Here is a 15,815-nt window from a genome sequence, read left to right as displayed (position 1 = left end):
AAAGTTTCTCCCAACTATTGAATATAGGAGATCATAATTTCTTCCAGACATATTCACTTGGGTTTTTCTAAGATAAATCTCCTTTCGTTATCAGCTGCCCATAATTCTAAATTCTCTGGTGTCCTTTACATTATTTCTATTACTTTGTTGCTGTTCCCGGCCTTTCCCCACTTAGTAACATTTGACCTTTTCAACACTCTTTGTAGTTCTTGCACATTAATTAAAGTATTAGGTGAGATCACTGTTATACAGCAGTGTCCTTAGCATTCAGTAGATGCTTTCTCCTCTGAATTTGATTTGCCTTCATTGTTATCCTTTGTTTGTTTTGCAGTCTGTGTCCTATCAGGAGTAGCCATTCAGAATAAATTCATTTTGCTAGTTACAGTTTTTTTAGAGGCACTGTATAAAATGGTTCACTGACCTCCAAATATATACCAGCCACAGTGGTCTTTACGTCCACCAAATTCATATTGCTATCCAAAGCTATCCATCATGTTTGTCAGAGTATTTGGGTCTTTAATTAAACCCTGCTGGTGATGGTACATATTTCCATTAGCTCCTTCTGATTTGGTCTATTATTTTTCTAATTGACATCCGTTCTGAGTCACGTGTCCGTGAATCTCAGGTGGCCCATTTTGTAACTTTGGTTTGTTTAGCTTTTCTCCCTTTCATAAATAACCTAAGGGTTTAGTAAATACCCCCTCGAGTGTTTGCTGTTGGGACCTACTGATTGGCATATGCTCATATTTTCAAATAATCCCCTGATTTTTTGGTCCCTCTGCCAAAACCGTTTTCCCTTCTGGCCCTTCAGTCCTAAAAGATACAGTCTTTTGTCTTGGCAAAGTAGAGAAATTTCCTGTAACAAAAGTGAGCAGCATAGTAGGGTCTCTGCCTAGGACCAAAGGGTAAGGAGTCAGGGTTTGAGTAACTCAGCGGACTGCTGGCTGAATAGCAATCTTTGCATCTTAAGCCCCCAGCAGGGATAATGGCTTGCAGTGAACTGTCCATTCAGCTTCACTGAGTTTTTGTCTTTGACACACTGGTGAGGTAGCTGGCTAGGGTCAGAGTCAGTAGCTAAAGAATACAACTAACTGGCACTTACCAGAATCAATCCATCATCCTGGCCTCATCGGCTTAATAGTCTAATGGGCATGTTCTCCCATCAGACCAGACAGTCCATGCCTATCCTCACTGACCCTTCTCCCCAAGCACTACAGGTAGAGAAGAATCTCCATCTTATAAATACAGTAACCCAGCACCTGTTACCGCTTCACTTCTCCATCACTTGAAGCAGAAACCTTGGTTTCTGTACCTTGTCTAGGGCCCTTCAGCTCTTCTTTCTCATGTACCGAAAGAGAGTAGCACAATTAGCAGACAGGCTGGCTAGCAAGCCCAGGACTTATTTTACTTTAAATTAAAACATTTGCCTGGTGTCTTAGAGACCTTTGATCTGGGCCTGGATTGGATTTTTTTTTTTTTTAAGTATAGATTAAAAAAAAAAAAAAGCTTCTTGAAATCAAGGACTATACCTTTGTATATTATATTAGCATTTAAAATGTTATTAGAGCTTCCTAAGCATTAGTAATAATAATACTGGGTTTTCCTTTGAAGAGATCCTTTGCATTATTTATTGAAAAGTTGATCATTCCATTTCATTACTTAAAACTGAGAAAACCATAGGGCCTTTGAATTATTTTTATTCAGCATATCTCAGCAGTTATTTCCCGGATTGTTAGTCTGAGAAATATAGATAATATCCAATACAAGGGCCTTGTGCTAATTGGTAAACAGTTTGTAGTGTTGAGGCCACCAAAGTGCATAATACCATGTCCTTTTATCCACCTATGATATTAGATAAATTATTATTTTAATTGAGAAGACTCTAAAGTGATATTCAATAAATTATATTTTTTTAATGGAAAAGACTCTCTTAAGTGATATTCAGCACAGCATAGCTCTCCTTAACCTGGACTCACCTTTTGATAATCAAAAGAGCATTTACAGGAGTATGAGACAAACACAATTATGAAAGTAAAATGAAGGACGTAAATAAAAAAGTCACAGAACAGGAGGATAATTCTATTCACTCTTTCATATTTCATTATTTGATAACATCAGAAGATGACTTCATCAGAATTGCTTTGGCAAGTGCAAACAACAATGTGCCCGATCACTATTTATTAAAACCTTCAAAATGGGAGGAGTTGAGCAGACTTCTTAATGGACTGAATAATTATTCATACAAATGGGGTTTGACCAAAGGCAGTGCCAGACCAAAGAGACACAGTTTTAATTGTACTGAATTTAAAATGCAGCTCTTCCTCTAGCCCTGTTTTAGAAAACTTAATTTAAAAAATTATCTGATGTAGCAGAGAGTGACATGTGAATCCTTAAGTTGTTGAGGAGAAAATTCTAACCACAGATATTTATAAATTCAGAATGTGTTCCAAAGTTGGGGAGCAGAATTTCCAGCGAAGGGAACAAAAAGACATTTTCTTCCCATATCAGCAAGTGTAACTGAGCTGGGGAGAGGGTCATCATCACCAAAGGGCTGGTTCTCAGAGGAATTCCTTTGAGTGGTTTTATTTTCTGAAGAGAAATAAAGCAAGGCTCTGGCCACTGCTATCAAAAATATCAGGGTCCGGGGCTTCCCTGGTGGCGCAGTGGTTGAGAGTCTGCCTACCGATGCAGGGGACACGGGTTCGTGTCCCGGTCCAGGAAGATCCCACAAGCCGTGGAGCGGCTGGGCCCGTGAGCCATGGCCGCTGGGCCTGCGCGTCGGAGCCTGTGCTCCGCAACAGGAGAGGCCACAACAGTGAGAGGCCTGCGTACCGCCAAAAAAAAAAAAAAAATCAGGGTCCGTTACTGAGAGGAATGAAGGCAGCTGACTTTAAATTTTAACATCTCCCCTGGAGAGCCACTGCCACCCCGCCCCTAGTCCTGCTGAAGCACGGCGGTTTAAGCATGGGTTCCATTGATGGAGGCAGTGGTGTGTGTGCCTCATTATACAGAGAAAATGTAGGTAGACGACCCATCAAAGAAGCCTCTGCAAACCTGACAGCAGCAGACTCCCGGGCTCTCTTTACCTCTTGAATGGGTTTCTGCTGCCACCAGCTGAGGGAATTTATGCACTGTTGTTTTCTAAAGACCATTCTTTACCTCTCTTCACCCCTCTTTACCTTGGCCTTCTTTACCTCTCTTCAGACTGTCCTGGTGAGAACAAAAGACCTGCACAACTTCTTGTAAGGAGTGTTAATAACTATCCCCATATAGAATACGAATCTAATTCTGCCACTGATGCTCTGAAAATTATTTAGCTTTTCTCTACCTTAGTTTTCTCATTCCTGAAATGGAAATAACTTCAGCTCTTTCAAATTAGAATTTTCAATCATGTCTGTAATAAACTCTAAGCTCTTTTAAGGGGAAGACAAATGAGAGCAATTATGTTATATTTTTTAATAAACTAATTTATTCTTCTGACACACAGAATTACCATCCATTTATCACTGGTCTGGAAAGTACATCTGAGCTAAGTTTACACTTGTTCAGAATGTTTTCGAATCAATCACTACTGCATCTTGCTTCCCATAGCTTAGGGAAAGTCAGCATCAACTAATTCTGCTAGAAGCCCGTGATTTTAAAGGACTAAGCAGAGGATGCTGTAAAGGTTTTAATGCCAGTGCTAAAATAGCATCTGCTGTAACCTCTGTTTTTCACGTGGGGGGAGGCAGAGATTCGAAAAGCTGACAGCAATTGTCCAAGGTCACACAGCTAGTTAGGGAGGAATGAAAGACTTAACCAGAATCTGAGCTTAGCTGATCTCTTGAGTATTTACTTCTCTCAGTCCTTCTGCTGTAACTACCTCTCAGTTATTCATGGGATGATTATCTGGTTTATGGGTTATTCAGTTCCTTTCTTTTCTCTTTCCATCTCCCTGCTTATTACCATGTATACCATTGAGTGAGTAGAGAAAACAGGAGTTGAATGTTTTATCTGACAATTTTGTGACCCATCAACTCCTGGGTTTTTATTAAATTGCTCATAATGTTGCAACTATTGGCTAAAAAGAATTTGGGGGGCTACAGTCGATGCTAAGTTATATTCACGTAAATTTTTCTTCCTTTGAAACTTACATTTTAAGTCAGCTTCAGAGCCTAATTCTCTTATTGACATTAATACTATCGTTATCTCAGGAAGGACTAGATGAGAAAGTCTTCACAATGAAATGACTTAATTATCCCCCTTCCTCGAGGAAGTAATGAATCAGAAAGGCAGCCAACTTTTGGAAAGAAAGGGCACCTTGTCCATTACCAGATTGGAGGGGCAAAAAGGGAGAAGTAGAGAGAGGTGACAGAATGAAAAAGCCAAAAGTCTTTCCTGTAACTCTTTTTTTTTTTTTTTTTGCGGTAAGCGGGCCTCTCACTGTTGTGGCCTCTCCCGTTGCGGAGCACAGGCTCCGGACGCGCAGGCTCAGCGGCCATGGCTCACGGGCCCAGCCGCTCCGTGGCATGTGGGATCCTCCCGACACGGGGCACAAACCCGTGTCCCCTGCATTGGCAGGCGGACCCTCAACCACTGCACCACCAGGGAAGCCCTCCTGTAACTCTTGAATGCTGAATATACAACATGATTTCATTATTTGGTTTAGAGCAGTGAATTCTCAGATCAAATCCAGTGTTATTCAAATATTACTGTGAATTGTATAAATGAATTTTGAATTGCCACAATAGTAGTTTGTTCCATTACAATGGAAGGCAGAGTTGAATGTGAATTTTATTTAATTCATATTTCCTAAATCCTGACTAAAAATGAATTAGCTAGACAAGTATCCTTTGTAATTAGTACTTCCGCTTTTTACAGGTTCAAATATTTCTGTATTACAGTGACTTTAGAGCAAGTATAGGGTTCAGAGTCCTTCATTTTGAAGCCTTGAACAAATGACTCACACTCTCTAAAACTCAGTTTGCTTATCTGTAAAATGTAGGTGATCTCAGAAGCTACTTCAAAGGGTTGAATACGTTAATGCATCTAAAAGTTCAACATTACTGTTAACTATTACTACGATCAAGACGAATTCTAAAACCCAGCCTGTGACATAGCTGTATATCTGTGGAAAATGTAGTTTCCATTTGGGGATCTAGGAATCTGAACACCATCCAGTAGAGGGGGGCAGATGGAGGAGCTGTGAACAGTCCCCCAGTCAGTGAACAGTCCCCCAGTCAGTGCCTTCCTTTCATCCCCACACGCAGACTTTATGCGCCTCCTACAGGTATAGGAATGAGGCATGCCTGGCTTGGGAATAACTGGTCTTATTAGGGCTTTCTTCCCTCACTTGACAAAGAAGAGAACTGAATCTGTTTCCAGTAGCTTTTAGAGATACAGTGATAACTTTGAGTATGGCAAAGTGGGAGGGAGAACCAGGGATGAGAGACTAGAGCACTCCTTGCTTCGTACCTGTAAAAATTTATGAAGCGCTCTGAAATAGAAGTAAGAAAAACACTAATACGCAAAAGATACAAAGATATCGACAATTTGCTTATACATGTGTGCATACCCATGTACGTTAAAAACTGATACGTAGATAAAAAATTGTTCAACCTCATATAAATTAAAAGAATGTGAGGGGGGCCTTCCCTGGTGGTGCAGTGGTTAAGAATCTTCCTGCCAGTGCAGGGGACATGGGTTCAATCCCTGGTCTGGGAAGATCCCACATGCCGTGGAACAACTAAGCCCGTGCGCCACAACTACTGAGCCTGCGTGCCACAACTGCTGAAGCCCACATGCCTAGAGCCGGTGCTCCGCAACAAGAGAAGCCATTGCAATGAGAAGCCTGCGCACCACAACAAAGAGTAGCCCCCGCTCGCCGCAACTAGAGAAAGCCCGCACGCAGCAACGAAGACCCGATACAGCCAAAAATTAATTAATTAAAAAAAAAGAATATGAGGGGCTAGATGCTGTCATATGCTGTTGGTATGAAGATAAATTGATACAAGTTTTTTAGAAAGCAATTTGGTGGCATTGCCAAAGTCCTAAAACATATACTTATCTTTTGACTAATTCTGCTTTGGAAATCTGTCCTCAGGAAAGCAAGTTTTTTAAATTGGAAACAACCGAAGTGTCCAATAGTGTGTCAGCCGAAATATTTCAACTATAAGAAAGAAATTGGTAGGCTACTACATGTGGGGGAAAAAATCTAGAAGGAAATGCCAAAATGTGGTATGTCTTTATGATGGAATGATATGAGTAATTTTTTTTCCGCTTAATCTTTCTGTATAGTCTGTATATCTTATATGACACGTGTCTTAATTTTCCAATCACAGAAAAACAAAATAAACTTTATTTTTATGCTTTAAAAAGAAGATCTGCCCAACTTATCAAAATGTCCTTCGTATCCTTACTGGTATGAATGTTTTCAGATAGAATCACTGGGGAGAAAAAGTTGCAGTGCAATACCATTGAAGTAAAATAAGAAGAGAAAAACACAAGGAAGAACAGTCTGTGGATAAAGGAAACATGAGGAAGATATGAGAAAATTATCTGTTTGGACCCGAACAAAATTTAAACGTTGTCGTGTTATAGACTGTGAGACCAGTCTATGTGACATCACTTTTCTATCTCTGCACTCCCCTCCCTCTCCACTTTGGGAACTCTGCCCAAAGGCCCACAGCAAAGGGAGAGAGAAACCACAGGGAAGAACCACCTCCTCACAGAAATTTCCATCCCTAAGGGGGACATGGATCTCTGGTTTCTGGAATGGGATATTTGGTCCACGTCTAGGAACTGGACCCTGAATATCACAGGCTATGAAGAAACTTGCTCTACAAGTCATGAGCCAAAAAAGGCTTAAATCAAATATGTGTTCACTGGTCCCATCCAGGCAGCTAAGTCAAGTGCTATCTCATATAAAATGTGGTGCCCTGGAAGCCATGGCTGCTCTTTTAATGTGTGATGATAAAGATCAAGCTTTCATTTCCCTGGGACCTGATAAATTATTTATTCCAGTTGAGTTACATGTTCATTTCAGTGTGTCAGTGTTTAAATTATTTATTCCAGTTGGGTTACATGTTCATTTCAGCGTGTCAGTGTTTACCATGGAAGCTCATTCTAATTGTGTAGTTTGAGGCATTTTCCTAAATATTTTCTCCTTAGAGCACCTTGTAGCACCCTTTCTCCACCTCCAAGTACAACTGTTGCTATGCTGATTTAGTATAGTCTTTGCTCCTAGGTACTCTTTTGAAAGATGAATGAATTGCATTCTGTCTTAAATATCTATGTTTCTTTATGATCTAATATATCATCATGGTTATGGGGATTTTTTTCCCCTAACTATAGAAAATACACCATCAGTTACCTGTCAATTTTGTTTAATAACTCAGCTTTGCAATTCTGGGGCACTGTTCATCTGAGGCTCTTGAGGACTCTTTTAGTCTCTCAGTCCACTTCAGAGTGTCATCCTGGGATTTATAAAGGTCTTCATTGCACAGAGGATATTGAAACATTAAGGACTTAAGTGGCGTGCCCTTTATCACTTATCACGCTGCAGGCTCCAGGTCTAGAAATCCAGGCATCTTTGTTTTGGTGTCTGCTCCCAGCATGGAACAGCGGTCTCTGTAGAAAACCAGCCAGTATCCCTGGAAACAATTCATCAGATTTTTCAAAAGAAATCCAATTTCGTTTGGTCTAATGGGTTCAGCGTTACTTCTTAAAATGAATGATGAAAATATCAACATCATAATACAAAGAAACCCAATTCTTTTGGTTTAATCTCAGCGAAAAGCATCACAACCCCACTTACTGCTTCTGTCTTCTTCCCTAATGCTTTTAGATCCTTGGCTCAAGCAGATGGGAATGGGTCTGTAACTATTCCCCCATCAAACAAACTCTGGCTCAGAGTCCTGGCTGGTTCCAAACCTTTGCAAATCACAGTATCTGGGGATGGGGCCTCAGGAATCTGTACTTTTCATAAGTTCCCAGTAACTCTAGTTAGAGAATCACCATTCTGGAACTGCAGCTATCAAGTCCTTTCTAGCTTTGAAAGAACCATGAGCCCCCAGTTCTCTCTCATTCCATGTGACAATTCTAGATTCAAACATGTATTTTTCTTGAACAGTGTTTTGAACATTTGTTTAGTAGTTTCCTAAATGGACAGCTGTCTCCCTCAACTGTGCATCTAAGGTAAGAGGAATCAGAGGATGTAGGGCCTCGTTTCTGAAAACTGGGGCTGGTATGGGGGAGGAAGCCAAGGTGTGCCAGGGGACATGTGAAGCCATGGATTAAATGTGATGCACTCTCCTACAGCAGCAAGTTTTTCCTACAAATAGTATTTTTTTAATTCCAGCAGAGGTATTGTGGAGGAGGAATAGTTCACATGAGTTTTATGCTAACATGAAGCTTCAAAACAATTCTTGACTGTAGCTAATGTTGGGCTTCAAGACCTCTGGAGGTCAGAGTTCATTCACTTATTCTTTCAGAAGTACCTCTGTCTATGTTCAAAGTTACCGTTGACCAGTGATTCCTAAATACGTGGTCCCATGAGGTTAGAGTGAACACTCGTTTGAAACCACTACAGAAGACTAGCCCCAAGAAGACCGTTTACACAAGGATGTTGAGCTATTTGCTGCCAGGAGTAACTCAAAAACTCTCCAATTTAAGACGAGCACCTGCTATTCCTGCCACCATTTAGGAAGTAGTCATAAAAGAGCATTATTTCCCCCATTTAAAAAGAGTGTTAGGGATTCCCTGGTGGCGCAGTGGTTGAGAGTCCGCCTGCCGATGCAGGGGACACGGGTTCGTGCCCCGGTCCGGGAAGATCCCACATGCCGCGGAGCGGCTGGGCCCGTGAGCCATGGCCACTGAGCCTGCGCGTCCAGAGCCTGTGCTCCGCAACGGGAGAGGCCACAACAGTGAGAGGCCCGCGTACCGCAAAAAAAAAAAAAAAAAAAAAGTGTTAATTGGAAAAGGCGGCTTAGCAAAGCAGGAAAATGAACTAGCCACGTGAAAAGATGACAGCGCTCTTGCCACTTTCCCATTTGTAGCAGCAGTTTATAAAGTATTCTTGAAATGACCAAGCTCCCAGAATGTATTCCTTACCATAAAGATGGCTTAGTTCTCCCATAGGATAGTCTTTTTTTCAGGATGTTCCTGATGAAGAAGAAATCCAACATCCCAAGGCTCCAAGTCCAATAGTACAAGATTTTGGGGCAAGTGAGCCTGAAAGGTCCCTTCACCCGCCCCCCCAAGTTGCCTTGGGCAAACTGCCTTGTTCTGTCCCCTCAATCCTGGAAGAGCCACCTTTTCTGTGGGGATGAGAAGAGGAAGTAAACTGTCCCTGGGGAGGCTCCTCTGTCCTTTGGCTATGATAGCATCACTGGCTCAGAGCCTGCACTGAACTCTACCTCCCGGGGCATTTGTAGTACCTGGGCAAGTCATAGCCTCAGAGCCCAGTAGACTTGGTGAGGACTGTAGTGGCATCATGTTGGTGTTAAGATTGGCAAGTGGCAGCCCTCTCCGTCCTTCGCTCCCAGCTTCATGTTTTCTCTGCACTGCACGTTCACTCTAATGCCTGCTTCCCTTACATTAGAAGGCACTACTCTTCTCTCCATCACCTGGGCCAATGGCTTTGAGCCAAATGGCTCTCAAGGCCCTTCCTTTTTGCTAGAATTATACCTGGTCCCCTCCCAGACCATCCTACATACTGCTGTCACATTAACCTTCCGGAAGCACAACTTGGAATGGTGCCTCTGTTCTCAGCAGAACTTGGGGCCCCAGATGGGAGGTGCTTTCTTGACTTATCTAGACCTAAAGTGCTTTATTGACTTAACTATCCTGATGTTGTTAGACTCTCTACCTCTGTCCTTCACTGCCTTTTGCCCTGACTCTCTGCTATTCAGCTGCACTCCCCGGGCTAACCAGATTACTCTTCCCTGTCTTTGCTCATCTCTTTTCTTTTCCTTTAATCTAGAATTTCCTTCCTGGAAGCCCTGCCTGACAGTATCCTACACCATTTGAAGTCTTCCTTGATCCTTCCCCTCCCTTCAACATGGTGTGATTCCTCCTTCCTCTGCTGGAAATTCATACCATTGATACCTCACTCCGGGCACTTGGAACATGCTTGTCTTTGTCCGTGAAGAAGAGTGTTGGACTTAAGAGTCAGAAGCCTGGGTTCATTCTGTCACAGCCACAAATGTCTTTGTGACACTGGGCAAGTCCTATAACTTCCCTGGGCTTCAGTTTTCTTATCTGAGAAAAGGGAGTAATAGCTCCCTAGGTGTAGTGAGGGTTACATGACACAGTACATGGAAATTAACTTTGCTAGCAGTTTTCTGTGCTTTTCATTACCTTTCCCTACTTGTCTCTGAGCTATCTGAGGAAAGGGGCTGTGTCTTGCTCATCATTATATGCTACTATTACTATTAATACATTATTATAAATATATTTCTAGTAATAATAGTTAATGTTTATGGAGCAGGTAGAATTGTGTCAGGCACCATTCTAAGTACTTTATATGGATTAACTAATTCTCCCAACAACCTAAGAGGTACTGTAACTTCAGAGATACTATTATTATCCCACTTTATGGAGAAAACCATATATTTCACAGAGCCTCCAATGAATGAGTCAATGAATGAGGGATTGAATGGGACAGAAACTACTAGCAATGCCTGCCAGATGGTTATTTCTCTCTCTTGCTTCTGTACGCCAACTTCTCTTTCTTTTGATCTCCTGAGGCAAATGCAAAATTAGGAGAAAGTCTTGCGTGAACTGAGACCTTGATGACAGGTGTCCCTGGGTCTTTATTTAGACTTCTCATGAAGTGAGCTCCAAGAGGATGGAGATCATGTCTGTCTTGTTCTCCGTTACATTCATATGGCTCAGAACAATGTCTAGTGATCAATAAATGTTTATTGAATAGATAAACTAAGTAGTTTGTAAATAGCACATTCATTACCACTGAAACCACATAGATTGCTGACCACGGAGCCAGTGAGCAGTGTTGTGTCTTGCTTTCTCAGGCAGTACTACGAGATGCTGTACAACACGGCCGATGAACTCCTGAACCTGGTAGTGGACCAGGGCGTGAAGTACACAGAGCTGGAGTACATCCACGCCCTGACGTTGCTGCACCGCAGCCAGACGGGGGTGGGAGACCAGACCACCCAGAACATGCGGCTGCAGCGGCTCAAGGAGATCATCTGCGAGCAGGCGGCCATCAAGCAAGCCACCAAGGATAAGAAAATAACTACGGTGTAATGGGTACACCATGGGAGGGGGCGGGGGACTGCTCATTTTGTTTCCTTGGTCATACTCCTTTCTTTGGTATGTTATTTTGTATATTCCGAGCTGACTTAGTTTCCTCTACACTGATGCTTGAGTGGAGAGAAGTTGTAAGGGTTCTTTTCTCTTTGGTTTTGGTTTTTCATATAAACTGTAAAGGGACTTCGCAGTATGTTTGGATTGAACATTTACTTTGATGCAGTCAATTCCGAAGGGCCTAGGGTGGGATGGGGTGGAAGGTTGTGTCGAATTGAACTCTGCAAAACAATGAATGCATGAATGACTAATACCCAGCAATCTTTGGTAAGTAGATTGTTCCTAAGTTCTAGTCCCTCCCTAAAATCACTTAATAGGGTTCTATTACATAAACAGTAGGATTTTTACTGTCTTGACCTTGTCAGTTTACAGTTCGATAAGTGTATGTGCATTGCTTTCTGTCTCTATTGCCAATGGCTTCTCAGCTGCCTGCAGTTTTCAACAAGTTTCCCTGACCGAAACAGGACCTCTTCAGGGATTGGGAGAAAAAATCCTTTTATCTCAATCCTTGGGAGAGTTTTGTATGCAGTAGCCTGGACCCAGGTGATAGGTTGGTTTGATGCCTTTTTTTTTTTTTTTCTGCTGTATCAAAACCAAGCACCATCAAATTAATGACGAAAATGAAAGAAGGAAAGGCGATTCAACCCTCTTCTTGATTTTTCTCCTCTGTTCTCCAAGAGAAAGTGATGGTTAGAGAATTTTTTTATCTTACTTGAAACATTGTCTGGGTGTGAATGATTCTTCAATGCTTACTCTCCTTGGGAGCCCCTAGGTCTTTCTCATCTTAGAAAGTAGCCCAGACCTGCCAGCTGAGTGAAAGGAAGCCGGAACAGCTGTGACGTTCCTCCTCTGTGCACCCACCAGCTGAGGCTGCCCTCGGCTGGTGTGGGAGCTCGCTGCTCCTGGCACACTCGCCTTCCCCACTGTCCCCATATCTCCAAGCTCTCTTCCTGCCTATGGCTCATATAACACAGAAGAAAGCAATGTCCTGACTGGGACACAACTTGAAAACACGTGGAAAGGAGAGTGGAAAGAACTTGGGCCACATGAGGTCATGCCTTATGCCCTGATGGTTCAGAATTTTACACCTGTTTGTACAACTTAGGTCTTGTTGGGAAAAGCAGAAAATTAAAAAATGGTTTGAGAAGCTTAAATGTTGAGTATTGTTTTTCTTGTATTTATTCAGCAAACATTCCCTGAGAGCCTAACATGTACCAAATGCTGCTGGGCAGGGGGGCAGATCGTCAGTAATGAGGACACCCTTATTACCTACCTCTAAGATGGGATGGGAACCGGACTCTAACCAAAATCGTAAGAGATGTGCACTCGGGGCTGGGTTAGAAATCAGGCCAGTGGGGCATCTGTGAAGGGAACTCAACAGGCAGCTGGAAGATGGTCTTCCAGGAGATTCTGGAAGGAATGTTGTAAATCTGTGTAGCTTCAGATGCCCAACTGGGGAGAAGTTGAATCTATATGGGAGATGACCATGGAAAAATGTACTGCCCCTAAACAGCATCACTGGAAGTAGTCTCCCCGAGAAGTGCAGGTGGGAAGAGGGAGACGAGGGGAGATCAGAGCTGATCACTGTGGTTTGCAAGCCTCCCCTTAGTGGCCGTGGCCTGCCCACAGAGCTCCTGTGCCTTTTCTTCCCCTTCCTGTCCACTCTAGACAAAGAACCTTGGAGTGGTGATAGGGAGGCCAGAAGAGCCAGGGTGGGATGAGGGAGTACTTAGGATCATTTGATTGGATGTGGGAAGGGACATGGGTTTGGACAGAGTAGAATGCCAAACACACTGAGACCCGGCAGACAAATGGCCACATGAGCTGCTTCGGGGGAGCGCTTAGAAAAGTGAAATCCCTGCTTTGCTTACAACGATGATAAGATTGAAAAAGGTCAATTCTGCACAGAAAAAGCGATCTAGGGTTCTTTGTCCCGAATTTCTATGCAAGATGGTGCATCAGTCATTATTCTTCGACAGGTCAAGGATAGCCAGTGACACACTCGGTGGATGGTCACGTGGATGCCATGGAGATGGCACAGCTGCCTCAAGACCTACCCCCTTCTGGGACACAGTGAAGAGTTCTACTTGTTGTGGTCCTACTTTGGGGATGTTTTGTGAGACTGCTTTTGTGCCGTTCACAGCCATGACCGGACATCACTAAAGAGAGCCAGGGTCTGCCAAGGGCGGGGTCCAACCTCAACTGACACTGATATGTAGCCACAAGAGTTCGTTTCCAGCCATGAAGACCACTCCATAAATGTGCTTTTGCAGCTAAAAAGGCCAATAAAATAGGCCTCCCCAGAAAGGGCACTAAGCCAAAGCAAACCATTATCTCGCTCTTCTACAAAGCGGCAAATGGGATGGACATGCATGGGTTACTGTCTATACCACTGTCAGCACCATGGAGAGGGCTCATGAGGAAGGGTCTGGAGGTGGAGAACAGACAAGAGCACGAGGAAGGCCGACCCTGAGGTGAGATCCAGCCCGGTCATCAGAGAACCAGCTCCACAAGCAAGAGCAGCCCCAGAGAGAGATTCCTTCTCTTACCATCACTGTCATCTACTCTCTGGTACTTAGCTTGCTGTCCCACAACCATGTCGCCAGTACTACTTTCTTTCAAGGGATTGGAAAATATTAAAGGAGTCTCTCCCAACTCAGCCTCCTTTAGAATAAATTCCTTGAAGAAGAGGTATTCTTCAAAGGATAGGATCCAACCCTTGATAGATTTTGGTAAATCGTGTTCTCAGAACTGCCTGCTGACAGTGGTTTCTTCTTCTGCCGTGTTTTCTTACTTTCGATTATCTTATTATCACTTATCAGTACACCTCTTAATCTGTAAACAATACTCTGGATAATATTGTGCCGTTCACCCCATGAGCCCTCATTTACACCTGTGCTGTGGTTACAGTTTCTCTCAGGGACTTTCATCCTTGTACAGTGTTTTTATTCCTACTTCACAGTGAGGTGTTTTTAGTCGTATTGCCCAAGTAGAACTTTTTCCCTCTCACACGTGATTACATCTCTGCTGATTAGATGAGGAACAAGGATATACGTTCCTCGTGCAGCCCTTGGCCGAAGAGGACCCCTGCTTCCAGGCTCTGAAAGACAAGTTCATTTCTGAGGAGGCAAATCAGCTCAACTTCAGTGGTAGGACCAGGCCTGAGCTCCCACAGCCCAGACCCTTGAGACGGCCTGTCATGCAGGATGTGGCGGGGACTCTCCACCTGGAATTACAGCCCTGGGCAGAGTGACCTCACTCACAGAAGCCCCAGCCTCTCTCCAGGACATCGTTCTTGCCTGAATGTTTTCTTGGCCTGACAGTCATTAATTTATGTTTCAAATAGCTTGAGAAGAAAACCTCAAATACAGCCAAGTTGAACTGGCAACCAAAGCCTGATCATTCTTACTGTCAAGTCATATCCATGAATGTCTTAGCGCTAAGGCATTCATTGTCAAAAGGATATGATTGCCGGTTACAGCAATAACAAATCCGGATACGGATTCATGCAATGGCAAGCAAAAGAGACAGTCCCTTGTGACACGGCACTGGTACTTCCACTCTGATCTTGCCCTCGTCAGAGTCCATATATCCCAAGGCTCCCCTTTCATTTAGGAAGACATCTGGTAGGACTGAGGACTGAAATCTTCAGCCCAACCCTCTTCTGCTCTCTCTGAGCTTTGCCTTTCTGGAAGCCCTGGGCTGTATCTCACTATTCACTCTTCCCTCCTTAACCAGCAAAGAGCGTGGAAGTTGATGGAACAAATGGATTCCCGCTTCACAGCTTCCATGAATGTACCAATGCCATTGCGTTCAGGATTCTTGCTCTGAGACGTAGCTGTGGCTGCTTCCCCAGGACCAGGGCACAGAAAATTCACAGTAAACAACAGAGGGTAACCAGGGTCCCACAAGCGCAAGCTAGACTCACTCCATTGGAGACAAACGCAATGAGAAAACCAGCGAAGTGGCCGTCCTTCTAGCAGGATGTGAAAACAAGGAGCTTTGAAAAGCAGAGCGTGTGCTGTAATACACATACCTGAGAGCAATTGTCTTAATGTGGCAGGGATGGAAAACAAACTGGGCATAATTTGGAGGGAGCGAAATGAGATACCGAGAACAAGAAAACAAAGAATGACTGGGCTCAGCAAAGGTCTCCACTCTGTCCTAATTAGGCACAGTTGTTCTAAGAAGTACATAATTAATAAGCGGATGACCAGATGTGAAATACAGCCAAGATTCTTCCTGAGATGGAAGTTGTAATGAGATGTACACAGCTGGAGGTGGTTGTCCTAATTTGGCTGAGGCTCAAGACCTGCCTGGAATTTTGAGGAGGTGCAGAGGGAAACCGACCACAGCGTCACATCTGAAAACAGCTTGGCCTGTTCCAACTGGGCCGGGGTGTAATGAGAGAGAGTTAATTATCAAGAGATGCAGAAGCCCCTGGAATTGAGCTGGAAGTTTCTTTCAAAGGGAAATGTGCCTGATTTGAGGACTTGCTTTCACAT

The 15,815-nt window shown here is 43.4% G+C and overlaps 1 protein-coding gene across 1 annotated transcript in view; it reads left to right on the top strand.

Annotated features, from left to right (window-relative positions):
* The window catches only part of EXOC4 (exocyst complex component 4), an 810,848-nt gene extending 798,394 nt beyond the window's left edge, over positions 1-12,454 (top strand). Inside the window, exon 18 of the mRNA XM_082661558.1 lies at positions 11,013-12,454. Coding sequence (XP_082517684.1) covers positions 11,013-11,250 — 238 coding nt within the window. The 3' untranslated portion in view covers positions 11,251-12,454. The remainder of the gene's footprint in view (positions 1-11,012) is intronic.
* Positions 12,455-15,815: the final 3,361 nt, after the last annotated feature.

Source organism: Grampus griseus (assembly GCF_964374135.1).
Source record: "Grampus griseus genome assembly, chromosome: 9".
NCBI classification, from domain to species: Eukaryota; Metazoa; Chordata; class Mammalia; order Artiodactyla; family Delphinidae; genus Grampus; species Grampus griseus.
The sequence above is the reverse complement of the archived record's forward strand: the minus strand, read 5'-3'. Positions and strand labels throughout refer to the sequence as shown.